This window comes from Microcebus murinus, chromosome 14 (genome assembly GCF_040939455.1).
Source record: "Microcebus murinus isolate Inina chromosome 14, M.murinus_Inina_mat1.0, whole genome shotgun sequence".
Lineage (NCBI taxonomy): Eukaryota > Metazoa > Chordata > Mammalia > Primates > Cheirogaleidae > Microcebus > Microcebus murinus.
The window spans coordinates 68,036,100-68,060,970 of NC_134117.1; the positions used below are offsets into that span (position 1 = coordinate 68,036,100).

Below are 24,871 nucleotides of genomic sequence, written 5' to 3' on the forward strand. Positions count from 1 at the left end.
AAGGTAGGAGAAAATAGTTGAAAAGTTAATACTGAAATGAGGTATCAGTCATACCATTGATAATGGTATGATTATGGGAATGGATGACTGAGGTCAGGTGGAAGATAAAATCCATGGAGGAGGAGAGGTCAAGGAACCAAGAGGCCAGGTCAAGGAATGATAAGAGTGGCTGTGGATCATAGTTTACCTTCTTACCTTTTTACACAAAACCCTGTACTCCAACCAAAAGTCCTTAATCATAACAAGGTCTTTTCATTACTCCACCTCTTACAGATCCTATTTCTTTTGTTTGAAATTTTCTTGGCCACAGTGCCTGTTTTCTGTAGTAGCATTCTTCCCTAGTAGATCATTATTGTTTCCTGTTTATAGCTTATAGTGCTGATTACATTATTTTGAAACTATTAGTTTATATTCACTATTTTTTTCTTCTTTTTGGTTTTTTGAAAAACCAGATGAACAGTTCCCTTAGCCAAGATCCTTATCTGTCTTTTTGCCCCTGTAAAAAAATTTTTAATGAATTCTAGGAATAGATCTATTTGGTAAATGCTTACTGAAAGTTAGTTATTGTTGGCTGGGCGCAGTGGCTTATGCCTGTAATCCTAAGCACTCTGGGAGGCCAAGGTTGTAGGATTGTTTGAGGTCAGGGGTTTGAGACCAGCCTGAGCAAAAGTGAGACCCTGTCTCTACTAAAAAATTAGAAAAACTTAGCCAAGTGTGGCACCTGTAGTCCTAGTTACTTGGGAGGCTGAGGCAGAAGGATCACTTGAGCCCAGGAGTTTGAGGTTGCTGTGAGCTAGGCTGATGCCACAGCACTCTAGCTTGGGCGACAGAGTGAGACTCTTGTCTCAAAAAAAGAAAAAAGAAAGTTATTGTTAGTAAATAGTTGTATGATTCTTTATGTTTATCCTAGTGAATGTGATGCTTACTTAGATTTGCTTATATCAAGCACCACAATTAATGAAAAAAGTTTAAATTGCAATGAGTTTCTCTTTTATCCATGTATTACAAAATGACTCTTATTAATCTATTTGTTAGAGAAGATTTAAAAATATAGAAGCAATTATTGATTGTCCTAACAGATTAGAGTGAAGATTGGTAGTACATTGTCACTTGTGCATTTTGAAGAAAGCCTCAGTTTTTAATTTTCTTTGTCTTCTGGTTTGGTCTTGGGAATCAAGTTCATAGTTGAAGGAAAGAAGCCCTGAATTTCCAGAGATAATCTATGGTGTAAGGAAAATGGTTAATTTAAAGGTAACTATAATACAATTAAATAAATGCCTATTTCTCCCTTCTTTATTAACTTGTTATTTAAATGGAGCAAGTTTTTACAACATAAGAAATGAATATACTAATAATTTATTTACTTGTTGGATATTAGTATGATTAACTTTATTTCCCTTAAAGAGAATCTTTTTTTTTTTTTTTTTTTTTTTTTTTTTTGAGACAGAGTCTCACTTTGTTGCCCAGGCTAGAGTGAGTGCCGTGGCGTCAGCCTAGCTCACAGCAACCTCAAACTCCTGGGCTCGAGTGATCCTTCTGCCTCAGCCTCCCGGGTAGCTGGGACTACAGGCATGCGCCACCATGCCCGGCTAATTTTATATATATATATCAGTTGGTCAATTAATTTCTTTCTATTCATAGTAGAGACGGGGTCTCGCTCAGGCTGGTTTTGAACTCCTGACCTTGAGCAATCCGCCCGCCTCGGCCTCCCAAGAGCTAGGATTACAGGCGTGAGCCACAGCGCCCGGCCGAGAATCTTTTTTTTTTTTCTTGAAACAGTCTCGTTTTTTTGCCCGGGCTAGCGTGAGTGCCGCAGCGTCAGCCTAGCTCACAGCAACCTCAAACTCCTGGGCTCAAGCGATCCTTCTGCCTCAGCCTCTCAAGTAGCTGGGACTACAGGAGCGAGCCACCAAGCCCAGAAAAGTTTTTGTTTGTATTTTTAGTTGACTGGCTAATTTCTATTTTTAGTAGAGATGGGGTCTCGCTTTTGCTCAGGCTGGCCTTGAACTCCTGAGCTCAAGCAGTCCTCCCACCTCGGCCTCCCAGAGTGCTAGGATTACAGGCATGAGTCACTGCGCCCGGCTGAAGAGAATCTTTAGGTGAAATATTTTTGTGAATATTTTGATTTCTCCTTAACAATTCCCTGTGCATTTATGAATTTTATAATTAAATGCAATACCAAATAAAACCGTATATTATAATGTTTTGGTTCATAGTTTATATTATATTGTTTTTTGGCATGTTATTAAATTAATATCAATATATAGAAATCTGACAAAATATTAATTTTAGATTTTTCATTTTAATCAGAAATCATGAATGGAGGATCTCAAGTCCACATTTTTTGGGGTGCTCCAATTAGTCCTCTGAAAATGACGGTATCACAGGACACAGCTTCTTTAATGGCCACTGCTGGCCCCTGGAAGGAAATTCAGCTTTTGTACAATCAACATTCTTTATGTCTGAAGGATGAAAAACATGAGCACAAAAATCTTGAAAGCTATCAAGTCCCGGAATCTATTGGCCCTCCAGATCTTCTTAGTGGCCATTTTTTAGCAAATGCTATGAATAGATCTGTTCATGTGAAAGATGACTTTATACATTCTATTTCTGAAACACAGAATATAAATTCCCAGAAGACTCACCCCTTAGGACTGAGTGATGTAACTAACTCTGATGTGCAAATATGTGGATTTAAAGGCAGAGTTCAGCATTTAACCAAAGAAGAAAAACATCAAAAGCTTCTCAGTGAAAATAAGAGGGTCATGGATAAACAGCCTGAAGAGCAGCCTAGTATACATGGTCAGAACTTTCAAACAGATTCCTTTCAGTTAGATCACAGGTGTGCAGCTCTACTGGATTTGGTCTGCAGTACTGAACAAATTAATGTAGGGCCTGGAGCAGTACAAACAAAGTATATGTCAACAAAACATCATGAAATACAAAACTGGTGTCCCAAATTCTTTACTTCGAACCCTGTAGATAAGTCAAGGTCTGAAGGAGCAGTTAGGAATGTTTCAAACCTTAAAATATCTACTGATACTGAATTTCTCAGTATAATGACCTCTAGCCAGGTGGCTTTTTTAGCTCAAAGGAAGGATAAAGGGCAGAATTCTGTAAATAAAGGGAATGTCAACATGGGGATTGAACCAAAGGGAAGTCATGGGGAAATTAGAACAATTGAAAATAATGTAATTCAGTCTAATGATGATTTTGCAGAAGGATATGAAAATGGAGAAAACCAAGCATATTCCCTTGAACTTTTTAGTCCTGTTTGTCCCGAAACAAAAAGTAACCACATTCACATAAACTCAAATAAAGGTCTTGAAGAAAATACAGGATCTCAAGAAGTTTTCAATTCTGAAGATAAACTGCCACCAAATGAGATACATATTGAGTTGTGTAGCTCAGGAATACTGTGTTCCCAACGAAATACCTTTCACAAAAGGGCTGCTAAAAGAAGCTGGGCCTCTGAAGATAAATTGGGCCATTCTAAAGCTCTCTCTAAAGTCCTCCAAGTATCTAAGAAAATGAAGTTGATGTCTAATGCAAGAGATTCTGCTGTAGCAATGGACCAGAGGAATGTGCTTGGATTTAAGGGTATTAAAAAAACATCATTAATAAAAAATTGTGATTCTAAAAGTCAGAAGTATAATTGTTTAGTCATGGTGCTATCTCCATGTCATGTGAAAGAAATAAACATAAAATCTGGACCAAATTCTGGCTCTAAAGTACCTTTAGCAACAATTACAGTAATTGATCAATCAGAAGTTAAGAAGAAGGTTTTTCTATGGAGGGCCACAGCATTTTGGGCACTTACAGTGTTTCTCGGAGACATAATTTTACTCACAGGTAAGGTCATCATGGTATAGTGGTAGCTAATTTTTATAAAGCTGTGTTTTGTTTTTGTTTTACGTTTTCTCCCACTTTAAGTCTTTGAGGACTCTCTACCATTTGCCTCTTCTGGGCCCAGCATAATGTATCCCTTCATAGCATCTGTGCTGGTCCCCTTCTATTGCCCACTATCCTGCACATTGCCACTTCTGCCTCTGTTCCATTTTTCTTAGTTCTGCCCCTCCTGTCCACATATCGTCTCCCTTAAGAAGCCTTACCTGATTGTTCCTCCTATTCATTCACCATATGAGTGTTCAGGTCATATCATTAGGCTCCTTTTCATTTTCTTATAGTTTTGTCTATGTATGTCTTATTTTTAACCCTTTTCTTTAAGCTATATTAGCAGTTTTATGATGAAAGAACAGCACTTATGCTTCTTTACCCAATCCCTAATAATGCTGTGCACCATTACATTTTTACTAAGGGAATAGATATAGATTTCTTGGTTTATTGGTTTATTTTATTATTAAAATTATATTAATCACATTTGGAAATATGGTAAGAAAAAAACTTCATATAACCACCAGTAGAGTTTTAGAGTGTTACCCTCCAGTTATTTTCTCTGTGCTCCTTAAAATCTGATGATTGTGTTTGTATAGACATATTCACATATATTTATAGGCTGATATTTATTGGGAGCTTACTTTGTGTCAGACTCCATTTTAGACTTTATATTTATATATCTCATTACAACTATGTGAGGAAGGTACTGATTTTATTCCCATTTTTCAGTTGAGGAAACTGAGGCCCAGAGAAGAAAAGTAACTTGCCCAATGTCACACATTTAGGAAGTGGCAAATCTATGATTTCACCTATACTCCAGAATCCATAGTCTTACTATACAGTTGTAATCAAAAAGAACATTTAATTTTTATCTCACCTAACATTGTGTTACATGGTTCTGTTGATTTAAAATTAGCACACAGTATATTAGAGCCGGGAGGAAGTTGATTAAACTTAATAAAATATCTAAAGAAAGAATGTGATAGAGAAGATGTATAGGTTAGCTTTAGAAGCTTAGAAAAAGAAAACTTTAAGGCAGTATTGGTAGTTTTACCAAATGGTTTGCAGGAAGAATGAGAACCTTAGCTAATGTATCTTGGTGTTCCTGTAGAATTGTCAGGTACAATCTCTAATAAAGACGTAAACAAAGGATTGTAACAAACAGGCTTAGCATAGCCTCATCCCGCTATTTGTTGTTATATCATTGTTGGAGAGTCAGTTCATCTAACTCCCTTTGTTCTGATTCAATGCTCACCGAATACCTCTTTGCTTGTTATTTGGCTTCCTAGTTGTAGAACTGCCTATAAGGTGAGAACAGGCTGCAAATATTGTTTCTTTGGCAATTAATGCCTCATTGTAAATGAAAAATTTATGTTCCACTTTTTTTTTAATTTGTCTTCTTAACTGTTTAATATGAACTTATGTTGCAGAGCTGAAATCTAGTTTTGGAATGTTGACAAAATTAGGTTTCCAGACTGCAAACAGAGGGCCATACCCTGGACCATGCTCATTTTACCAAGGCAATTGCTGTCACTGTGAGCCTTCCAGGAAGCCTTTTCCTATGCAGATGTAAATTCAACCCTGCTATTTCTGTATTTTTCCCTGCCATCTTGTTTGTTAACAACTAGGTAGCATTCTATCAATTGACTTTAGTACAATTTACTTGACCATTTTCCTATTATAAGACCTTTAGATTATTTTTATGACCACCTTTTTAAAAAAATCAGTCTTTTTCTGTTTTATATTTTTTAAGGAAGAAACAGTCTAGTTCACTGATTTCTGAATAAGTTTCTTTTATGTGGAACAGATGGAAACTTTGGAGAAAAAAAGAAATCTGTGCTTTCCATTGTCCTAACTAAGTAGTAAAATTACTTGTATAGCTCAGATAGCTCATACTACCTACTGATACACACCCCAGAACTGAAAAATTCTATGAAACAGATGCATTCCAGATCATGTTCCATTTGGTAACACAGTACACATTTTGCTCTTATACTTTTAGCAATAAAATGAAGAGATGCCATAAGTGAAGACTGTCTAAGGGAGACTACTCACTAGAGTTAAAAGAGAAGAGTACCTGGGACTTAACATTGGGAAACAAGAGTGTTTATGGAACAAACAAGAAGGAGAGCTAGGAGCTGGGGCATGTCAGTGAATGGCTAACGGGAGCCAAGAGGCAAGGGCCGGCTACCACTGCCACACCACCAGTAGTGTTAACATGTTGCTAACCCAACATAGGCTTCACTGTCCTAGTTTTCAGAAGTCTCTCCTTGAAATTTCTCATTTGTTCCTTATTTTTTCCTGAAGAACATGCATTCTAAACGTCAGATCATGAAAAGTCTTGAATGCTGTGGTAGTCTTTCCTGGCTAGGCAGTGGGGAGCCACTGAGTGTTTTTTAAGCAAGTCACCCCATCTCATTAATGTTCTTGATAAATCACTCATTGGCATTGTGGACATGGATTGGAGGTGGGAAGATCACTCGTTGGGAGAGAGTAATGTGGGATGTAAAACAGTAGCAGTGGAGGCAGTGGATGGGGGCTGGGGACAAAGGGTGGGAAGGGAGAGGCAGGATGCCCTCAGATTTTAATTTACCTGACTAGCAGCAGAGTGCCTACAGTGAGATGGGTACTTTGAGAGGAAATGTAGGTTCAGACAGTGCTGAGTTTGGGAAGCCAATAGAATATCCAGGCAAGAATTTCCATTAGCCAATTGCAGATAAAAGGGCTTTGAAGCTGAGGAGAGGGTCTAGAATATAAATCTGGAAGTAATCACTTAGAATTTATGCATCTTTGTTTTTATTTCCCATTATCTCCTGATTATTTTGGTATTTATATATCTTTATACCTCTTATACTCTGTATGCTGATTATATCTTGCCTGGGAAATAGCTCCCTTTCTCTCTTTAAGACTTAACAGTTTTTGTTCTACCTAGATTTCTACATGTTGGTATATGTTTAGTTCCACTTCAGGGATTTTTCTCTATCTACCCTAGATCACATAGCTCTCTCCTTCCCATTGGACCATTGGAAAGTGTTCCCTGCCTCCAAAGTCATTTACTTTTAGTCTGTGGAAGATGATTACTGTGCTATTTAGGGAAAAATAATTAAGTCCTTTAAGAATGCCTTAAGGCCGGGCACGGTGGCTCACACCTGTAATCCTAGCACTCTGGGAGGCCAAGGTGGGCAGATTGCTCCAGGTCAGGAATTCAAAACCAGCTTGAGCAAGAGCAAGACCCCGTCTCTACTATAAATAGAAAGAAATTAATTGGCTAACTAATATATATAGAAAAAATGAGCTGGGCATGGTGGCACATGCCTGTAGTCCCAGCTACTCAGGAGGCTGAGACAGGAGGATCGCTTGAACCCAGGAGTTTGAGGTTGCTGTGAGCTAGGCTGATGCCACGGCACTCATTCTAGCCTGGCAACAAAGTGAGACTCTGTCTCAAAAAAAAAAAAAGAATGCCTTAAGAAGGGACCAGTGCATACTGAATATTATTACTCTTCTAGATACTACTGTTTTGGAGCCACTACTTTGCTTCCTGGTTCTGATAAATTTATTTTTAATTTGTCAGAAATATACATTATATTATAACATTTTTCTTATGTAAACAAAAACTACTAAACCTTTCTTTGTAGAGCAGTGAGCTTCCATATTTGTATTATTTGAATATATGTAAGCAATTTTGTTATTTTACCTGTATACAGACATACGTAAGTTCAGACTTTGGATTTGCTGTTTTATCATTTTCTGCCTTTAGGCAGGTCATTTAACCTATTTGAACTTTAGTTGCCTGGCATTTGGGAGGTATACATACTATTTTTCTATGGTTGGTAAGTTGATAACCACAGTGTGAAAGAATTTATGGCATAATAAGATCTTTATTTTATTTCTCTCTAGATGTTGTTGTTCATGAGGATCAGTGGGTTGGTGAGACAGTACTACAATCAACATTTACCAGTCAGTTATTAAACCTTGGGAGTTACTCATCTGTTCAGCCAGAAGAATGTAAGACACATTTTGAATGTAATCATTTAGTATTTAAAGAATATAAGCATACTAAGAAAGATTAGAGTTAAAATAGTTCTTTTATAAAATGTTTTCTAAACCATTAGTTAGAGAGTATTGGTTTATTTAATAAGAATGAAAATAGAATATTTTTTAAATGAACTTGTACATGGTAAATCACATTTATATTAAGAGGTATTAGAGCTCATGTTTCACTTTCCTATTTTTCTTAGAGAGTCAGTATAGTGGTGGTTCTTAACCTTTTAGGGAGTCATAGACCTCTTAGAGAAGCTGTGGGCCATTTCTCCAGGAAAAACAGACTTATGTAGACAGACACAAAATTTTGCTTATAATTCTAAACCATTCCATGGATCTCTGAGGTTCTTCTGTGGAATTTCCAAGCCTCTAATGAGAATTCTTGAGGTAATAAAAAAAGTAAATCCTTGTTCTATCTCCCACTGTTAGGAAAAGCTACCTTCTCTGATATCCATTTTCTCTTCTTTGCAATAAGCTGTCAAATGAAGAAACTAGCAGAAACTCCAGGGAATTAAAGAAAGGAAACAAAGTAAGGAAAGCAGTATAAACTAGTATTAATAGCTGTGGACTCTGGAGTCAAATAGACCAGGATTTGAGTCTTGACCACCCCCCACCCCTGCAGAATCTTTGTCTTTAGGCAAGTTATTGAACTTCATTATACTCCATCTTCTCATTGATGAGATGGAAATAAAAATATATGCATACCTTACAGGGTTGTTACGAAGATTAAATGAGATAATGAATATAAGGTGTTCAAACTGCATGTAATATAATAATAATATAGTAAGATTAGTGGGAGAAATACTAAGTTAACAAAACATATTTGATAAAATACTGAGAGAATATAATGGAAATATTAGGGAATGTTAGAGCTAGGGAAATATATTACTTATACAGGAAGTTAACTAGAATAACAGGAAAATTTTATGACATATATGGAAGATAGGACATGGAATTCCAACCTTTGAATTTTCAAAGAAAGGCAGAATAAGGTGAGAATAACAACAATTATAACAACAATAACTATGGTTGGAGAGGGAAGGTTTCACTATGTCCTAGGGTGGCTCGTCAGCAGAAAATCAACACTGACATGTTCTCATAAAATAACCAAAATAGTGTTCTTCATCTAGCCAATATATGTTTAAGTGCCTACATTGTTTCAGGCACCATATACCAGCAGTGCAATGGTGCCTTGCGCTCATGGAGCTTACGTTCTTGTGTGGAGGTCAGACCCCAGAAAAAGAGAATGAAACAGACATACAAATATTTTCAGGTGTTAGTGAGTGCTGTGAAGAAAACTAACAAAGGGCTGAGATAAAGAACGCCATGGTTCTTGTTGGAAAGAGTTGGTCACCAAGTGGAATCAGAGAGTTAGGAAGATGTTACAATAGCTGAGGTTGAGAGATGATGGGAGGTCTATGGAGATAGAGAGTTGGGATATTTTTGTAAATAGAGTTGATAGCATTTTCTGATAGTGTTGATTTGGAGATGAGGGAAGAGGATCAGTCTCTTGCTACTGGATTTCTGGTTTAAGTAGGTAGGCTTTTTTGCAAAAAACTGGCAGGGAACAGGTTTATGAGGGAAAACAAAGTGCTATGTTTTAGGCATATTAAGTTTTAGATATTTTTGAGGTATCCAAGTGGAGTCGTAGGATTTGGAAACAAAGTCCAAGACTCGGGACAGATTTAAAATTAAGATACAAATTTTAAGGGATATTAGCATATAGATAATATTTGTTTATTTTATTATTTTAAAAACTTTTAATTTTGAAATATTATCTATGAAATTATAAACTCACAGGGAATTGCAAAAATACTACATAAAGTCCCATGAACTCTTCACCTACTTCCCCCAGTGGTGACACCTTGTATAACTTTAGTATAATATCAATACCAGGAAATCAACATTGGCACAGTACCATTACCCAGTATTATACTAGGATACTTTCTCCTTTAGCATCGGTACAGCATTATAACTACAATAAAATTAATACCATAATATATCAGTAAAATAGATATACTTAGTCCTAATGTCAGTGTCGTATGTAATGGAGAAACACTAGAGGCATTTTCAATAAAATCAGGAAAAAGATAAGGATGTCTGCTATCTCTGCAACTATTCATCTTAAACTAGAGTTATTAGCCAATACAATTAGACAAGAAGAGGCATCTGAAAGAGTGAAGAAAAATGAAAATTATCCTTATTTACAAATGCTCTGATAATATACCTGAAAAACACCAGGGAATCAAAGATAAAATAAATTCAAATAATAAAAGAATTCAGTGATGTAATAAGCTGCAAAGTTAATAATAAAAAAATCGGTAGATTTCATATTCACAAACAATAAACAGAATGCATAATGATAGGGGAGAACTCATTTATAGTAGTAAGAAAGAAAATATTTCAAAATAAATTTAACAAGAAATGTGTAAAACCTATATGAGGTTCTCTTGGTGTTCCTGGCTAAATTTAAAACTAAAAAAAAAAAAAAAACAAAAAACCTATATGAGGAAAAATTTTAAATACTCCAGAAAGAGATAAAGACATAAATAGATATTAATAGCTTTACCAGACATTAAAACATACTATAGATCTTCTACAGTTAAAATGGTGTATGTAGACAAATGACCAGTGGAATAGAATAGGAAGATCAGAATGAGACCAACATACATGTGGCAATTTAATATATGGCAAAGGCAGTATATAAAATCACTGAGATAAAGGCTAACTTCCGCCTCTTCTTTTTTTCTCTTCCTCTCCCTCCCCCTCCTCCTCCCCCTCCCTTTCCTCCTTTTTAGAAACAGGGTCTTGCTCTGTCACCCAAGCTGGAGTACAGTGGCATAATCATAGCTCACTGCAACCTCAGACTCCTGGGCTCAAGCAGTCCTCCTGCCTCAGTCTTCTCAGTAGCTGGGATTGCATGTGTATGCCACCATGCCTGGCTGGGAAAGTCTTTCTTAATATTACTCAGAATCTAGAGGCTGTAAAAGGCAAGACTGATAAATTTGACTACAGAAAAATAAAAATTTGCATAACTAAAACACCATAAACAAGGTCAAAAGACAACTGACAAACTTGGGAGAAAATATTTATAACATACACCCAAAAACTAATATCTCTAATATATGAAGAACTTTAAAAAATTGAGTGGCAAAGGACCTGATTGGAAAATGGGAAAAATAATATAAAAATGGCCCTCAAATATAACTCATAATTAGAGAAATTCAAATTAAAACTACATGGAGATATCATTTCTACCTATTAGATTGTCAAAATTAAAAGAATATGGCAATATATTCTTTGGTGAGGCTGTGGGGAAACAGGCCTTCTTACACATTGTTGGGAGGCTTGCAAATTGCCACAACCCTTCTAGAGGGATATTTGGTAATACCTAACAAAATTACGTATGTACTTAGCTTCTGACCCAGCAGTCCCACTTCTAGGAATCCACCTTGAAGATTCACTACCAACAATATGAAAATATGTATCACAGGATATTTATTGCAGTATTATTTGTGAGGGCAAAATATTGGAACAAAGCTAAATGCCCATACATAGGAGAATGATTGTCTAAATTATGGTACATTCACATAGTGGAATACTAAGCAGCTATAAAAAGAGAATGAAAAAGATCTATATGAACTGATATGAGGTGATTTCCAGGACCTACTGTTACATGAAAAACATAAAGCTCAGGCCAGGTGCAGTGACTCATGTCTGTAATCTTGGCATATTGGGAGGCCAAGGCAGGAGGATTGCTTGAGGCCAGAAGTTAAAGACCAGCCTGGGCAACATAGCAAGACGCTGTCTCTACAAAAAATAGAAAAATTAGCCAGGTGTGATGGCACACATATGTAGTTCCAGCTACTTGGGAGGCTGAGGCAGGAGGATCAATTGAGCCCAGGAGTTTGAGGTTGCAGTGAGCAATGATGACGCCACTGCACTCTATCCCGGGATACAGAATGAGACCCTGTCTCAAAACAACAACAAAAATACACATAGAGCCTAAAAAAGTGTATGTATTAATAGTATGGCATCCTTCCTGTAAGAAAGAATGAAAAGGTGAATTTGTATATATGAATTATATCTCGATAAAGCTGTTATAATAGATACACTAGATATTTCTCTAATAGTGAGTCTGTATGGACTACCAGAAGCATCCATGGTACATAAAGGATCATGAACCCCTTCTCTTTACCTGGAAATGTATCCCAGGCCTATTTGCTACCTGAAAAATTTTTAGACATTTCTCTAAAACTCAGTTCAAATATTTCTTCACTAAAGCCTTTTCCAATTTTCCCAGGCAGCTCTTTTTCTGTGTGCTCTTAAAGATGCTTACCTGCATCTCTTGTACCCTATGCCCAGGTTTGTTGTTGTCCATTTCTAGGTCCCTAACTCCTTCAGTGCCAGGATTGTGACATAATTTGTCTTTGTATCCTTAGCACCTAGTATAATGCCTGGTACATAGTGGCTGATCCACTGAAGAGTGGGTGAATAATGAGTGTAGCATGAGCATGTTAATGGCAGAAGGAAAGAAGAATCATAAATCAGCTTATAGAGTCTGCTTTCTAAAAAGTACTTACGTTTATTGCCAGGATCTTTTTTTGGTTCACAATCAATCATGTATGCAAACATACCTCCTTTACCTTAAGAAAGATTAAAATATAATCAATAAAACTCACCAACCTGTGCATTTAAAATGTGTACATTTTGTTGTATGTCAAGTATACCTTAATATAAAATGAGAAAAAAATTGAGACAGAAGAGAGAAAAACATTTAAAAGTGGTAATGACTAAAGAATTAAATAACTGATGCAATAATCAAGAGAAATGTTAGAAAGTAGCACATGCTCAAATGCCAAATGAGTGTTAGGATAAAGAGCTCTCTGCATTCCCGGGAGGAGGAAGCACTGTGAGGCTAGTGGTTGTCATTCTGTGTGGTATTTGGATGGGAAGAAAGGCAGATGACATTACTGCGGTGGGAAAGCGGTGAAGACACAGGCGAGGACACTGCTGTGTAGAGTAAGACATGCCCAGGGAGAGAGCTAGTGAGGCAGCTCCTGGCCTGTACCAGTGCTGAGGGGCTTGAGGAAGAGTGGCAAAGGCAGGATCAAATCAGACTCCAGGGATTGGGGAACCAATTGGCTGTATCAGGGTGGTAGAGTCAAAAAATAACAAATGTTGAGCTTGGTTAATTGGTAGAAAAATGATATTATTAATAAAATAGAGAAGTAAGGGGGGATAGAGAAAATCTTTTGGAGATGGCAAATCTGCTTCTATTGGTTAAAAATATCAGGTTTTATGTTTTGCATCTAAACTGATTAAAGAATAAGGTACATGTTTTGTAGAAAGGAAGTCATATTTTACATCTAAGCATACTTTACAACATGAAATACAATTCTAAGAAAATATGTTGTCAAGAAAAATATAATGTTGTCATCCTTTGTATATGTTTTTCTTCCTTAGATTCTAGTGTCGTCAGTGATGTTGTACTGCAAGACTTACTGGCATATGTGTCTTCAAAACACTCCTATCTCAGAGATCTTCCTCAGAGGCGGCCTCAGAGAATGAACAGCATAGAGTTTGTGGAATTGGAGCAGCTTCAGCCTGACATATTAGTCCATGCACTACTAAAAGTTATTGATATCACTGTACTGACGGGTAAATACCTTAAGTGCCTCCTTAATTTTAAATTATAAAAAATTAAGATACAAGACCATTTTAGTGTACCATTTGGTTATCACTATATATTTGTCATCAGATATTAAAGTATGGTATCACATGTGGTAGAATAATACCAACTAAGATGTTCCTTTTCCAGAGGCATTATACAGCTATAGAGGACAGAAGCAAAGGAAAGTTATGTTAACAGTGGAACAGGCCCAAGGTCAACATTATGTGCTTGTATTATGGGGTCCTGGAGCTGCCTGGTACCCTCAACTTCAAAAGAAAAAAGGTAAATAAACCAAAAAGCATTTAATCTATTTATAGTTTGGTAAATGATTAATGCTTATGAGCCTAAGATACAGAAAATCTTAAGAGATTAGACAGCAAGATTAGACAACATTTGAAATACAAGAGATCATAATTGAATAATCTGCAAATTTCTTGTTATAATTTTATACCTCTTATAGCAATTCAGTTATCTAAAAAGTCTTCTATAATTAATGGTGGCAAGATAAAGGCTTAAATTTATTCTCAGGTATATTACTTTACCTTTTTAGTGAGGATCTTATTTCCTTCACATAATGTTCTTTAAAAATTTAATTCTGGAGAAGCGTCTACAATTTTTTTCAGCCAAAGTACTCTGATAAATAAACTTCTCTCTGGTCATAGGGCAGATGTTAGGGGAGTTACCTTAACTCTTTCAAGTCACAATTACTGTTCAATAAATTCTGTGTTCCAGGTTGTTATTCCAGTTGTTTTAAAAGTGTGGGCTATTAGCTAGCCAGAGAATGTTCATGTTTAAAATATGACCCATGAGACTGGGCACAGTGGCTCACACCTGTAATCCTAGCACTCTGGGAGGCCGAGGTGGGAGGATCACTTAAGGTCAGGAGTTTGAGACCAGCCTGAGCAAGAGCAAAACCCCTGTCTCTACTAAAAATAGAAAAAATTAGCCGGGCTACTAAAAATAGAACAAAAGAAATTAGCTGGGCATGGTGGTTCGTGCCTGTAGTCCCAGCTACTTGGGAGGATGAGGCAGGAAGATCACTTGAGCCCAGGAGTTTGAGGTTGCTGTGAGCTAGGCTGATGCCTGGGCACTTCTAGCCCAGGCAACAGAGTGAGACTGTCTTTCAAAAAAATAAAAATAAAAAATGGCCCATGATTACATTTTCTTTAAAGTATAAATCAGTTCTTTATGGTGTATTGGGTTAAATGGAATTGATGTTTCATTAAAATAGTATAATATCTTCCCTTTGCTATTATGAGATCCTTTAGTTGTAGCAATTGAAGATAGTTTCATTAATGGCTTAGGAGTTATTTTACCTTGCTAAATTAATTTAGAGATTGATTTAGTGTATGACTCATTATTTTTTTTACCTGAAGGAGTTAATGCTTCTTTCCAAACTTCTGCCTACCAGAGTTCTCTATAGGTTGGATCTGTCATGTTGTCTCTCTTAATCATTAATAGCCTGTAACTAGGATTTGAGATAAGTCTGATTTTTGACTTTTAAGTTAGGATCAAACAGGAACAGATGTTTGTTCAGTTGAGAAATCTGACAAACATGTATTGATGATCACTGACCACCACATCCTAGCCAGGAACATGCGTCTAGTGCATGATAGACAAAATGTAGGTCAAAGGTATCATGGAGCTGTAGCAAAGCAGATTGCTCCATGCTTAATGCGAATGTTATTTTAAAATTAATAGTTATTTGATTAATAGAAGAGAAATTATAGTTGTCTCTAGATATTCTATGGTATTTAGGTTATTATTGAAAACTTATATATACAGGAAGTAAAATGTAGTTGTTCTTTGTTCATTTATTCATTCATTCAGCATACCTTTATTCATAACCATTGTTTTTAAATTTTTTTTTTTTTTTTTTTTTTGAGACAGAGTCTCGCTTTGTTGCCCAGGCTAGAGTGAGTGCCATGGCGTCAGCCTAGCTCACAGCAACCTCAAACTCCTGGCTCAAGCAATCCTCCTGCCTCAGCCTTCCAAGTAGCTGGGACTACAGGCATTCGCCACCATGCCCGGCTAATTTTTTGTATATATTAGTTGGCCAATTAATTTCTTTCTATTTATAGTGGAGACGGGGTCTCGCTCTTGCTCAGGCTGGTTTCGAACTCCTGACCTCGAGCAATCCGCCCGCCTCGGCCTCCCAGAGAGCTAGGATTACAGGCGTGAGCCACTGCGCCCGGCCCATTGTTTTTAAATTTTAACATCTATTTCAATATCTCAAGATCATTCTTTTTAAGGGAAAATAATAATTTTGAAGGGTCACTTACGTAAGTGATTCTATCTTCCTGATTTTACTTTCCTTTCAAGAGACCAGTCCCATTTCCAAATTCCCAGCAGAGAGAATCTGATTGCCCATACTAAATTTGATTCCAAAAACTGTGACCAGGAAGACATTGTCACAAAGTACGTATAGGAGGGCTTGAGTTTATTTCAGTGGGTGAAAAAACAGTTAAGGGAGTCATTTGTGGTCTGGGTGGACAAATAAAGGTATTCACTACCAAAAACATGTATATTCACTAGCTTAGAAAGATGTATGTGATATATTATTTAGTTTAAAAAGTAGATTATAAAACTTTACGTATAATAGGATCCCATTTACTAAAAGTATATCTATAAGTATGTATGTACATTTAAAAATCTGGAAATATATATGCATACCAAAATGCTAGCAGTGGTTATTTCTGTATGGTAGTATTTTGTATGGTTTTTATTTTTTCTTTATATCTTTAGTTTGAATTCTATGTGTGTGTTGGCAACTGCATTTACTTTTAAACTTGTTATTATAAAAGCCTTTAAGCATATACAAAAGTAGAGAGAATACTCAGTATAATGAACTTAAGTACCCTTTAGCCAGCTTATTAAAACATGGCCAAGCTTTTTTACCTATTACCTCCTATTTCTCTTATTGTCTAAATATTTTATAATAAATATATTTTATTTTATAATTAGAAACTGAAACTTTTTCCTTTTTTTAAAAAAAAGAAGAGTTAATGTTTGAAACATCTAGCCAATAATTTGAGAAAAAAGTAAAATTAAATCTATATTTCATGTTTATGCCAAAGTAAATTCCAAATGCATTGGAGATTCAAATATAAAAACAATGAAACATTCTTTTCCATCTGTCAGGGTTAAAAATAAAATAAAATAAGAAAATAACAATGAAACAGTGAATAGTAGAAGAGAATATAGGCAAACTTATTTGGAATCAAAAGATTGGTAGGTTAAATGCAGCAATGAAAACTACTATACATTAAAACTGCCATATACAAAACTAAAAGGCAAGTGACAAACCAGAAAAAAAATTGCATTGTGTCAGGAAATAATACAATAAACAAAAGACAAATATCTGCAAAGATAAATGAGCAAAGAATATGAATAGACAAGCCCCCAGAGAAGAAATAAAAATGGCCAATAAATATGTGAAAAAATTTACTAGTAGTTGAAAACACAGGAAATGATAATGATAGATGATTTTTCTCATAAGAAATAGAGAAGATATGGGAAAACAGCTACTCTCACAAACTATTGCAGATGTAAATTAGCAGAACTTTTCTTGATGACAGTTCACAATACATATGAAAAATTTAGGATACCTTTGGCCCAATAATTATAACTGTGGGAATGTATTACTGCTGTGCATAAAGATCTAGCTAAAAATGTGTTTATCATGGTATTGTTTATAATAGTGAAAAATAAAAAACACAAAGTTTCCCAAAATAAATATTGCTATAATAATGTTTAAGATTTTGGTATATCTGTGCACTGGCACATTATACAGTATTTAAAAGTAATGTAGTAATGTAATTATTGTCAGAAAAGTTAGTGTTAAGGAACTTCCTTTTGTTTTATTATAGTTTTAAAGGTGAATTTACTAATATAGAATATGATTATTTGGCAAGGTCTGTGTTACTGTGATTTTAAGAATTAGAATTATTACTGAGGGAAGTAAAAATAGGTGCTACTGTGTCTAAATGCTTTTGTTGTTCTGGAAGAGTTAGCTGAATAAGACAAGTAAGGTGTTAAAATATGAGTAAAATATTGGTTATAGTAGATCTGTATTCATTTCAATGTCCTTTTTTTTAAAAAAATCTTTGCCTGTAGATGTTAAAATGAGAATTCTTTATTCTGTATAGCAGTTGATTATGACAAATTTGACTACTTTAGGAGGCCAAGAAATCTTTAGAAAAGATTTTGTTAAAATTATCTCTAGCATCCTTATCCTATTGCCTTAATGCAACATTCATATTTTGTTTCTTTTAGTGATAAAAGTTATATTTAACTGATTTAGTGACATCAATCTATTTTAGTGTGATTCTGAGCTTGGACTTTTTCCTTTTTGGTAACTTTTTGTTTTTATTTATTTCTGTTTAAGATTATATTTGGGAATTTAAATATCTTTTTGTTCAGCGCAATTGCATACTAGAAAACCTAGAATTACATACAACACCTTGGTCATCCTGTGAATGCTTGTTTGATGATGATATAAGGGCAATTACATTTAAAGCAAAATTTCAAAAAAGTGCACCCTCCTTTGTGAAGATGTCAAACTTAGCAACCCACTTCGAGGATAAGTGTTCAGGTAAGATCTTTATATATATGAAGTACTACTAGTTTGAATGTAAGCAAAAAGGCTACCATTTGTGGTGAAAATGTATTAATCAATATAAAAAGGAAATATAGACCTTTGCAAATAGCTGAATGAGATATTGGCAACTTCTTAGCTTTTTGCCTCTAATCCTTTGAGGTTAATTTATAATTATTAGAGATCACTTAAAATATGTTTTGTATATAGTTACCATCAGCTTATCATTTGATAAGCCAGAAATAGAAAATTGACCTGATGACCTTAACCAGACTCACTGTTGAGGTGAACAACTTAAGAAGTCACTCAGCTGTCACCTAGACATCATTGTTAAGCTTTAACATTGATACGGAATCTGTGAAATTTACTTACTGTTTGTAAAATGTAATAACTTGCATCATGAACTCAAATATGTGTGTGTATATATATTTATAAAATTCATCCTCAGAAGCATACTACATAGAACACCTTTGATTATGAATTTTATAGACATATATACTTTCCATTAATTAAATATAATTAAAGTGATTTGTTTTGAGGGAAGTAGCAAAAGGAATACATTTTAGGTTCAAAATGCTATAGACTCAGAATGAATAGAAATTTCAATAGTGAAAATAAGTAGATCAGTCTCTACAATTTAAGTGGGAAATATGTTTCACTAGATTGCTTTGGTTTCCTAAGTACAGAGATAATGCTAAAAAGATGCTAACTTCTAGTTGAAGATATAACAAATTAACAGCATTTGAAGTTATATTTAGGATTGCTAAATGCCAGTAGTTAGTAAATGACAGTGATTATCAGTTTTGGAAACTAATAGAAAGTTTTCCACTGGCTACAATGGTAAATGCATTTTTTTTAAAATTTATTTTTTATTTTATTTTTTTTTTTTTGAGACAGAGTCTCGCTTTGTTGCCTAGGCTAGAGTGAGTGCCGTGGCGTTAGCCTAGTTCACAGCAACCTCAATCTCCTGGCTCAAGCAATCCTTCTGCCTCAGCCTCCCAAGTAGCTGGGACTACAGGCATGCACCACCATGCCCGGCTAATTTTTTTATACATATATATATTAGTTGGCCAATTAATTTATTTCTATTTATAGTAGAGATGGGGTCTCGCTCTTGCTCAGGCTTGTTTCGAACTCCTGACCTCGAGCAATCCGCCCGCCTCGGCCTCCCAGAGAGCTAGGATTACAGGCGTGAGCCACCGCGCCCGGCCGGTAAATGCATTTTTGAGGGGAAATAAGAGTTGAAGAAAGTGGGATGTATTTATAGGTTTATTTTGTTACATAATTTGAATTTTTTTTTTTTTTTTTTTTTTTTTGAGACAGAGTCTTGCTTTGTTGCCCAGGCTAGAGTGAGTGCCATGGCGTCAGCCTAGCTCACAGCAACCTCAAACTCCTGGGCTCAAGCGATCCTCCTGCCTCAGCCTCCCGAGTAGCTGGGACTACAGGCACGCGTCACCATGCCCAGCTAATTTTTTCTATATATGTTAGTTGGCCAATTAATTTCTTTCTATTTATAGTAGAGACGAGGTCTCGCTCTTGCTCAGGCTGGTTTCGAACTCCTGACCTCGAGCAATCCGCCCGCCTCGGCCTCCCAGAGAGCTAGGATTACAGGCGTGAGCCACCGCGCCCGGCCTCATAATTTGAATTTTTTAATGAAGAAGAAAATAGTTGGTCAAAACTTTCTGAGTACTTGAATAAGATTAACATTTGTGGTACTTTTATAGGTTATTGAGAATAACTCAAAAACTGGATCTTGATACTAAATTAACTTTATTATTCCATTTGCATGAATAATTTTCTGATTATATATGGTTTTAGATTTTATGAAATGCTACATGTAATTGAAGTGAAATAAGATTACTTTTATAATTCTTTTAATAAAAAGAATCTAGTCCAAAATGAATTAAGTTGAAACTCCTAAGAGATTAATTGCTAAGATTCTCAAGTATGTTTCTGAAGCCTTTTGGCTAACATGCTATGCTCCTGTTTGGTATTTCCACTAAAATTTAAAAGTTGTGGTTCAGAGTGTTACATTAAAAAAAAATTTTAACAAGGTTTTTGGGGTGTAATTTTCATATGATAAGCTGCACTTATTTGAAGGGAGTTTTGAAATGAAACCCATGAAACCATCACCACAATAAAGATAGCATCCTTCTGCCCTTTGTAATCATCTCCTTCCACATATCCCTGCCCCTTGACCCTTCTAGGTAACCACTAATCTATTTTCTATCACTAGATACTAGTTTGAATTTTTTATGATTTTATACAAATGGAATCATATAGTATGTACACTGTTTTGTCTGGCACCTTTTCACGTAGCAAATTCTTTTGAGATGACACAAATACAATACTTCATTTCTTTTTATTGTATGGATATACCGTTATTTATCTCCTCATGTATTGATGGACATTAGGTTGTTTCCAGTTTGGGCTATTACAAATAAAGCTTGTATAAACATACATGTACAAAGCTTTATATGGGCATAGTCTTTCTTTTCTCTTGAGTTTATACCTTGGAGTGGAATAAATAGTTGCATTATGTAGTAGGTGGATATTTAACTTTTTAAGAAACTACCAAACAGATTTCCAAAGTGGGTGTACCATTTTATATTCCCACCAGCAGTGCTTTCTCCACATCCTCATCAACACATGGCATGGACATTCTTTTTAATTTTAGCTATTCTAATAGGTGTGTAGTGATAGTTCATTTTGGTTTTAATTTGCATTTCTCTACTGGCTAATGATGTTGAGTATCCTTTCATATACTTAATTGCCATCTGTATGTCTTCTTTGGTGAAGTGTCAGTTGAAATCTTTTGCCAATTAAAATAAAATTTAGTTGATTGTGTTCTTTCTTTCCTCCTTTCTATTTTTCTTTAGAACAGGGTCTTGCTCTGTTGCTCAGGTTGGAGTGTAATCACAGCTCACTGCAACCTCAAACTCCTGGACTCAAGTGATCCTCTTGCCTCAGCCTCCTAAGTAGCTGGGACTATAGGCATGTGCTGCTACACCTGGCTAATTTTAAATTTTTTGTAGAGATAAGGTCTCACTATGTTGCCCAGGCTGGTTTCAAACTCCTGGCCTCAGGTGATCCTCCTGCCTTGGCCTCCCAAAGTGCCAGGGCTACAGGCATGAGCCACTGCACCTGGTCAATTATTTTGTTATTACTGAATTTTGAGAGTTCTTTATATATCCTGAGTATAAATTCTTTATCACATATCTGCTTTGCGAATATGTTCTCCTAGTCTATTGCTTATCTTTTCATTTTTTAAATTGGGTCTTCTGAAGAGCACAAGTTTTAAATTTAATGAAGACCAATTTATCCATTTGTTCTTGTAGGAATTGTACTTTTGGTGTTATATCTAAGAAATATTTGCCTAACTCAAGGTTAGAAAGATTTTTCTGGCTGGGTGCAGTGGCTCACGCCGGTATTCCCAGCACTCTGAGAGGCTGAGGCATGTGGATCATTAGAGCTCAGGAGTTCAAGACCAGCCTCAACAAAAGCGAGACCCGGTCTCTACTAAAAATAGAAAGAAATTAATTGACCAACTAAAAATATATAGAAAAAGTTAGCCAAGCATAGTGGCACATGCCTGTAGTCCCAGCTACTTGGGAGTCTGAGGCAGAAGGATTGCTTAAGCCCAGGAGTTTGAGGTTGTTGTGAGCTAGGCTGATGCCACGGCACTCTAGCCTGGGCAACAGACTGAGACTCTGTTGTAAAAAAAAAAAAAAAAAGAAAAAAGAAAGATTTTTCTCCTGTGTTTTCTTTAGGAGTTTCAGAGTCTTAGGTTTTATATTTAGATCTATGATCCAGTTTGTGTTAATTATTTTTGTGTATGGTGTGAGATATGGCTTCAAAGCACAAGCGCGCGCTCTCTCTCTTCTTTCTCTTTAGATGTATGTCCAATTGTTCAAGCACCATTTGTTGTAAATATTATTTTTCCAGTAGATTGCCTTTACACTTCTGTAAAATATCAGTTGTCCACATATATGTGGGCTATTTTTGGACTTTCTTTTCTGTTCTATTAATCTGTTTGTCTATCTTTATACCAGTACTACCTTGTTTTCGTTACTGTAGCTTTGCAATAAATCTTCAAGTCAGGTACCATTGGCCTTCCAACTTTGTTCTTTTTCACAGTTGTTTTGGCCCTTTGCATTTCCATATGAATTATAGAACCAGTTTGTCAATTTCTGTATATTGATCTTGTATTTTGTAAACTTACTGAACTCACTATTAAATAGTAACTTCCGTAGATTTGGATTTTCTATATAGACGATCACATTTTCTGTTAGTAAAGGCAGTTTTGCTTCTTCCCTTCCAGTCTGGATGCATTTTATTTATTTTTCTTGCCTCACTGCTCTTGGTGGCTCCTCCAGTATAATATTGAAAAGAAGTTGTGAGAATTGAAATTTTTATCTTGTTTCTGATCTTAGGGAGAAAAACATTCATTCTTTCATTATTAAATGATGTTAGCTATATTTTTTCAGAGACTTCCTTTTATCAGATTGGTGAAGTTCTCTTGTAGTCCTGGTTTGCTGAAAATCTTTATCAGAAATGGGTTTTAGAATTTGTCAGATGCTTTCTATCCATCTATTGTGATGATCATACAATTTCAAAAACCCTTTTAATACAGTTATTATAATTACTTTGATTTCTTTTTGAATGTTAAGCCAATTTTGCATTCATGGGATAAACCCAATTTGGTCATGATATATATATATGTATGTGTGTGTGTGTGTATCTTTTTAATATATTTTTGGATTCAGTTTGCTAACATTTGTTAAGAATTTTTTTGTCTATGTTCATGAGGGAAATTTGTCTGTAGTTTTCTGTTTTTATAATGTGTTTTTCTGGTTTTAGTATTAGAGTAATGCTTGTAGAATGAGTTGGGATGTAGTTCCTTCTCTTCAATTTTCTGGAAGAGTTTGTTTAGAATTAGAATGATTTTTTTTCTTTAAATTTTTAGTAGAATTCCTCAGTGAAACCATTTGTGCCTGAAGTTTTTTTATTGGAAGGTTTTAACTACAAATTTAATTTCTTTAATAGATGTTGGGATATTTAGCTTATCTACTTCTTCTTGAGTGAGCTTTGGTGATTTTAAGAAACTTGTTCATTTCATCTAAATTGTTGACATAACAACAAAAATTTATTGGCATGAAGTTATAATATTTTCTTATCATTTTTGACATCTGTGGAATCTGTAGTGATACTGGTATTACATGACATTGATAATTTGTGTCTTTTCTTTCTATTTCTGATCAATTTGACTAGAGGTTTATCAAATTTCTTGATCTTCCTCAATAACCACCTTTTGGTTTCACTAATTTTTTTTTATTTTTCTATTTTCTTTTTTTGGTTATTTGTCTGATCTTTATTATTTACTTTGTTCTACTTGGCATTACTTTTTCTCATTTCTTAAGGTTGAAATTGAGGTTATTGGTATGAAACTTTTCTTTTTTCTAGTATAGGTATTTAGTGCTATAAATTTCCCTCCAAATGAAGCTTCTGAGTTCTCTGTCCAATGTCTTGTGCATTATGAGATTTTCCATTCTAGCTGGTGGGAAAGGCACTATTTTTGGCTCTGTAAAAGCTCAAAGGGTTGTTCCCAGTATTCCTTTTGAGACATTCTTTCCTTGGCCTCTGGTCATGTGTGTTGGTCAGTACTCAGCTGAATTCTCTAACGGGGTTGTCTGCAGTTCTCCAGAGTTCTCTCTCTTTGCAGCTCTCATCTGTTTAGTACCCTGCTCTGAGAATGCTGGCCACCTCAGCCTTCCAGACTCAAAGCTTCATCTCTCTCAACTCAGAGAAACCACCAGGCTCTGCCTGGGGTCCCCTTCCCTGTACTACAGCCAGGAAACTCTCATCTGTAAGCTGAGGCAGTCACAGGGCTCATATTTTTTGTTTCTCCCCTCTTAGGAATCACTATTTTTTTTTGTTGCTTGTTCAATGTCTTGAGAATTTTTGTTTTGTACATTTTGTTTGGTTTTTTAGTTATTTTGGGTGTCTGAACTGTTTTCAATCACAGCACTTCTGACACGAAATGTGTGGAGTTCTTTCCCGTACTAACAACCAGTTCTCCGACTCTCCAGACACCAGCTGGATGTCCTAAAATTCAGTTCGATTCAATTCTTATACTGCCTATCTGAGTTAGTGTCAGACTTCTCAGGCTTAAGGATTCAGTCCCACAATACTGCCTTCACTTATTGGGTGCCTAGAGTATCCACACTTCTGACTTGGCTACAACTCCCCCCTTTCAGGTTCATTAATTTGCTAGAATGGCTCACAGAACTCAAGAACGCTCTCATATTTACAACTCAGGAATAGCAAAATGGAAGAGATATGTAGAGCAAGGTATGGAGAAAGAGGTGCAGAGCCTTCATGCCCTCTCTGGGCACAGCACCCTCCTGGCACTTTGGTATGTTCACCAGCCTGGATGCTCTCTGAACTCTATTGATTAGGGTTTTTATTGAGGCCTCGTTACATAGGCATGATTGATTAAATTGTTGGCTATTGGTGATTGACTCAATCTCTAGCCCCTCTCTGTGGGTAGGTTGGGGGAGGGCTGAAAGTTCCAACCCTCTAATCATGCCTTTGTCTTTCTGGCCCTCCACCCCAAGATAGCTATGGGCCCCCAAATACCAGTCATCTCATTAACATAAAAA

The 24,871-nt window shown here is 35.7% G+C and overlaps 1 protein-coding gene and 1 long non-coding RNA gene across 4 annotated transcripts in view; one reads left to right on the top strand and one right to left on the bottom strand.

Annotated features, from left to right (window-relative positions):
* Nucleotides 1–2,282: 2,282 nt before the first annotated feature.
* On the bottom strand, nt 2,283–14,381 carry LOC105884283 (uncharacterized). Its single transcript, XR_001160143.3, has 3 exons — nt 14,155–14,381; nt 12,522–12,584; nt 2,283–2,419 (listed from the first exon to the last, which is right to left on the bottom strand). It is a non-coding gene; the product is annotated as an uncharacterized LOC105884283 (long non-coding RNA).
* Nucleotides 2,316–24,871, top strand: part of SHLD2 (shieldin complex subunit 2) — a 34,541-nt gene continuing 11,985 nt past the window's right edge. For all 3 annotated transcript variants that reach the window (XM_012788039.3, XM_020280423.2, XM_076010199.1), the window contains exons 1-5: nt 2,316–3,852; nt 7,795–7,902; nt 13,405–13,599; nt 13,760–13,894; nt 18,000–18,206. In XM_012788039.3, the coding sequence (XP_012643493.2) occupies nt 2,316–3,852; nt 7,795–7,902; nt 13,405–13,599; nt 13,760–13,894; nt 18,000–18,206 (2,182 nt within the window). The remainder of the gene's footprint in view (nt 3,853–7,794; nt 7,903–13,404; nt 13,600–13,759; nt 13,895–17,999; nt 18,207–24,871) is intronic.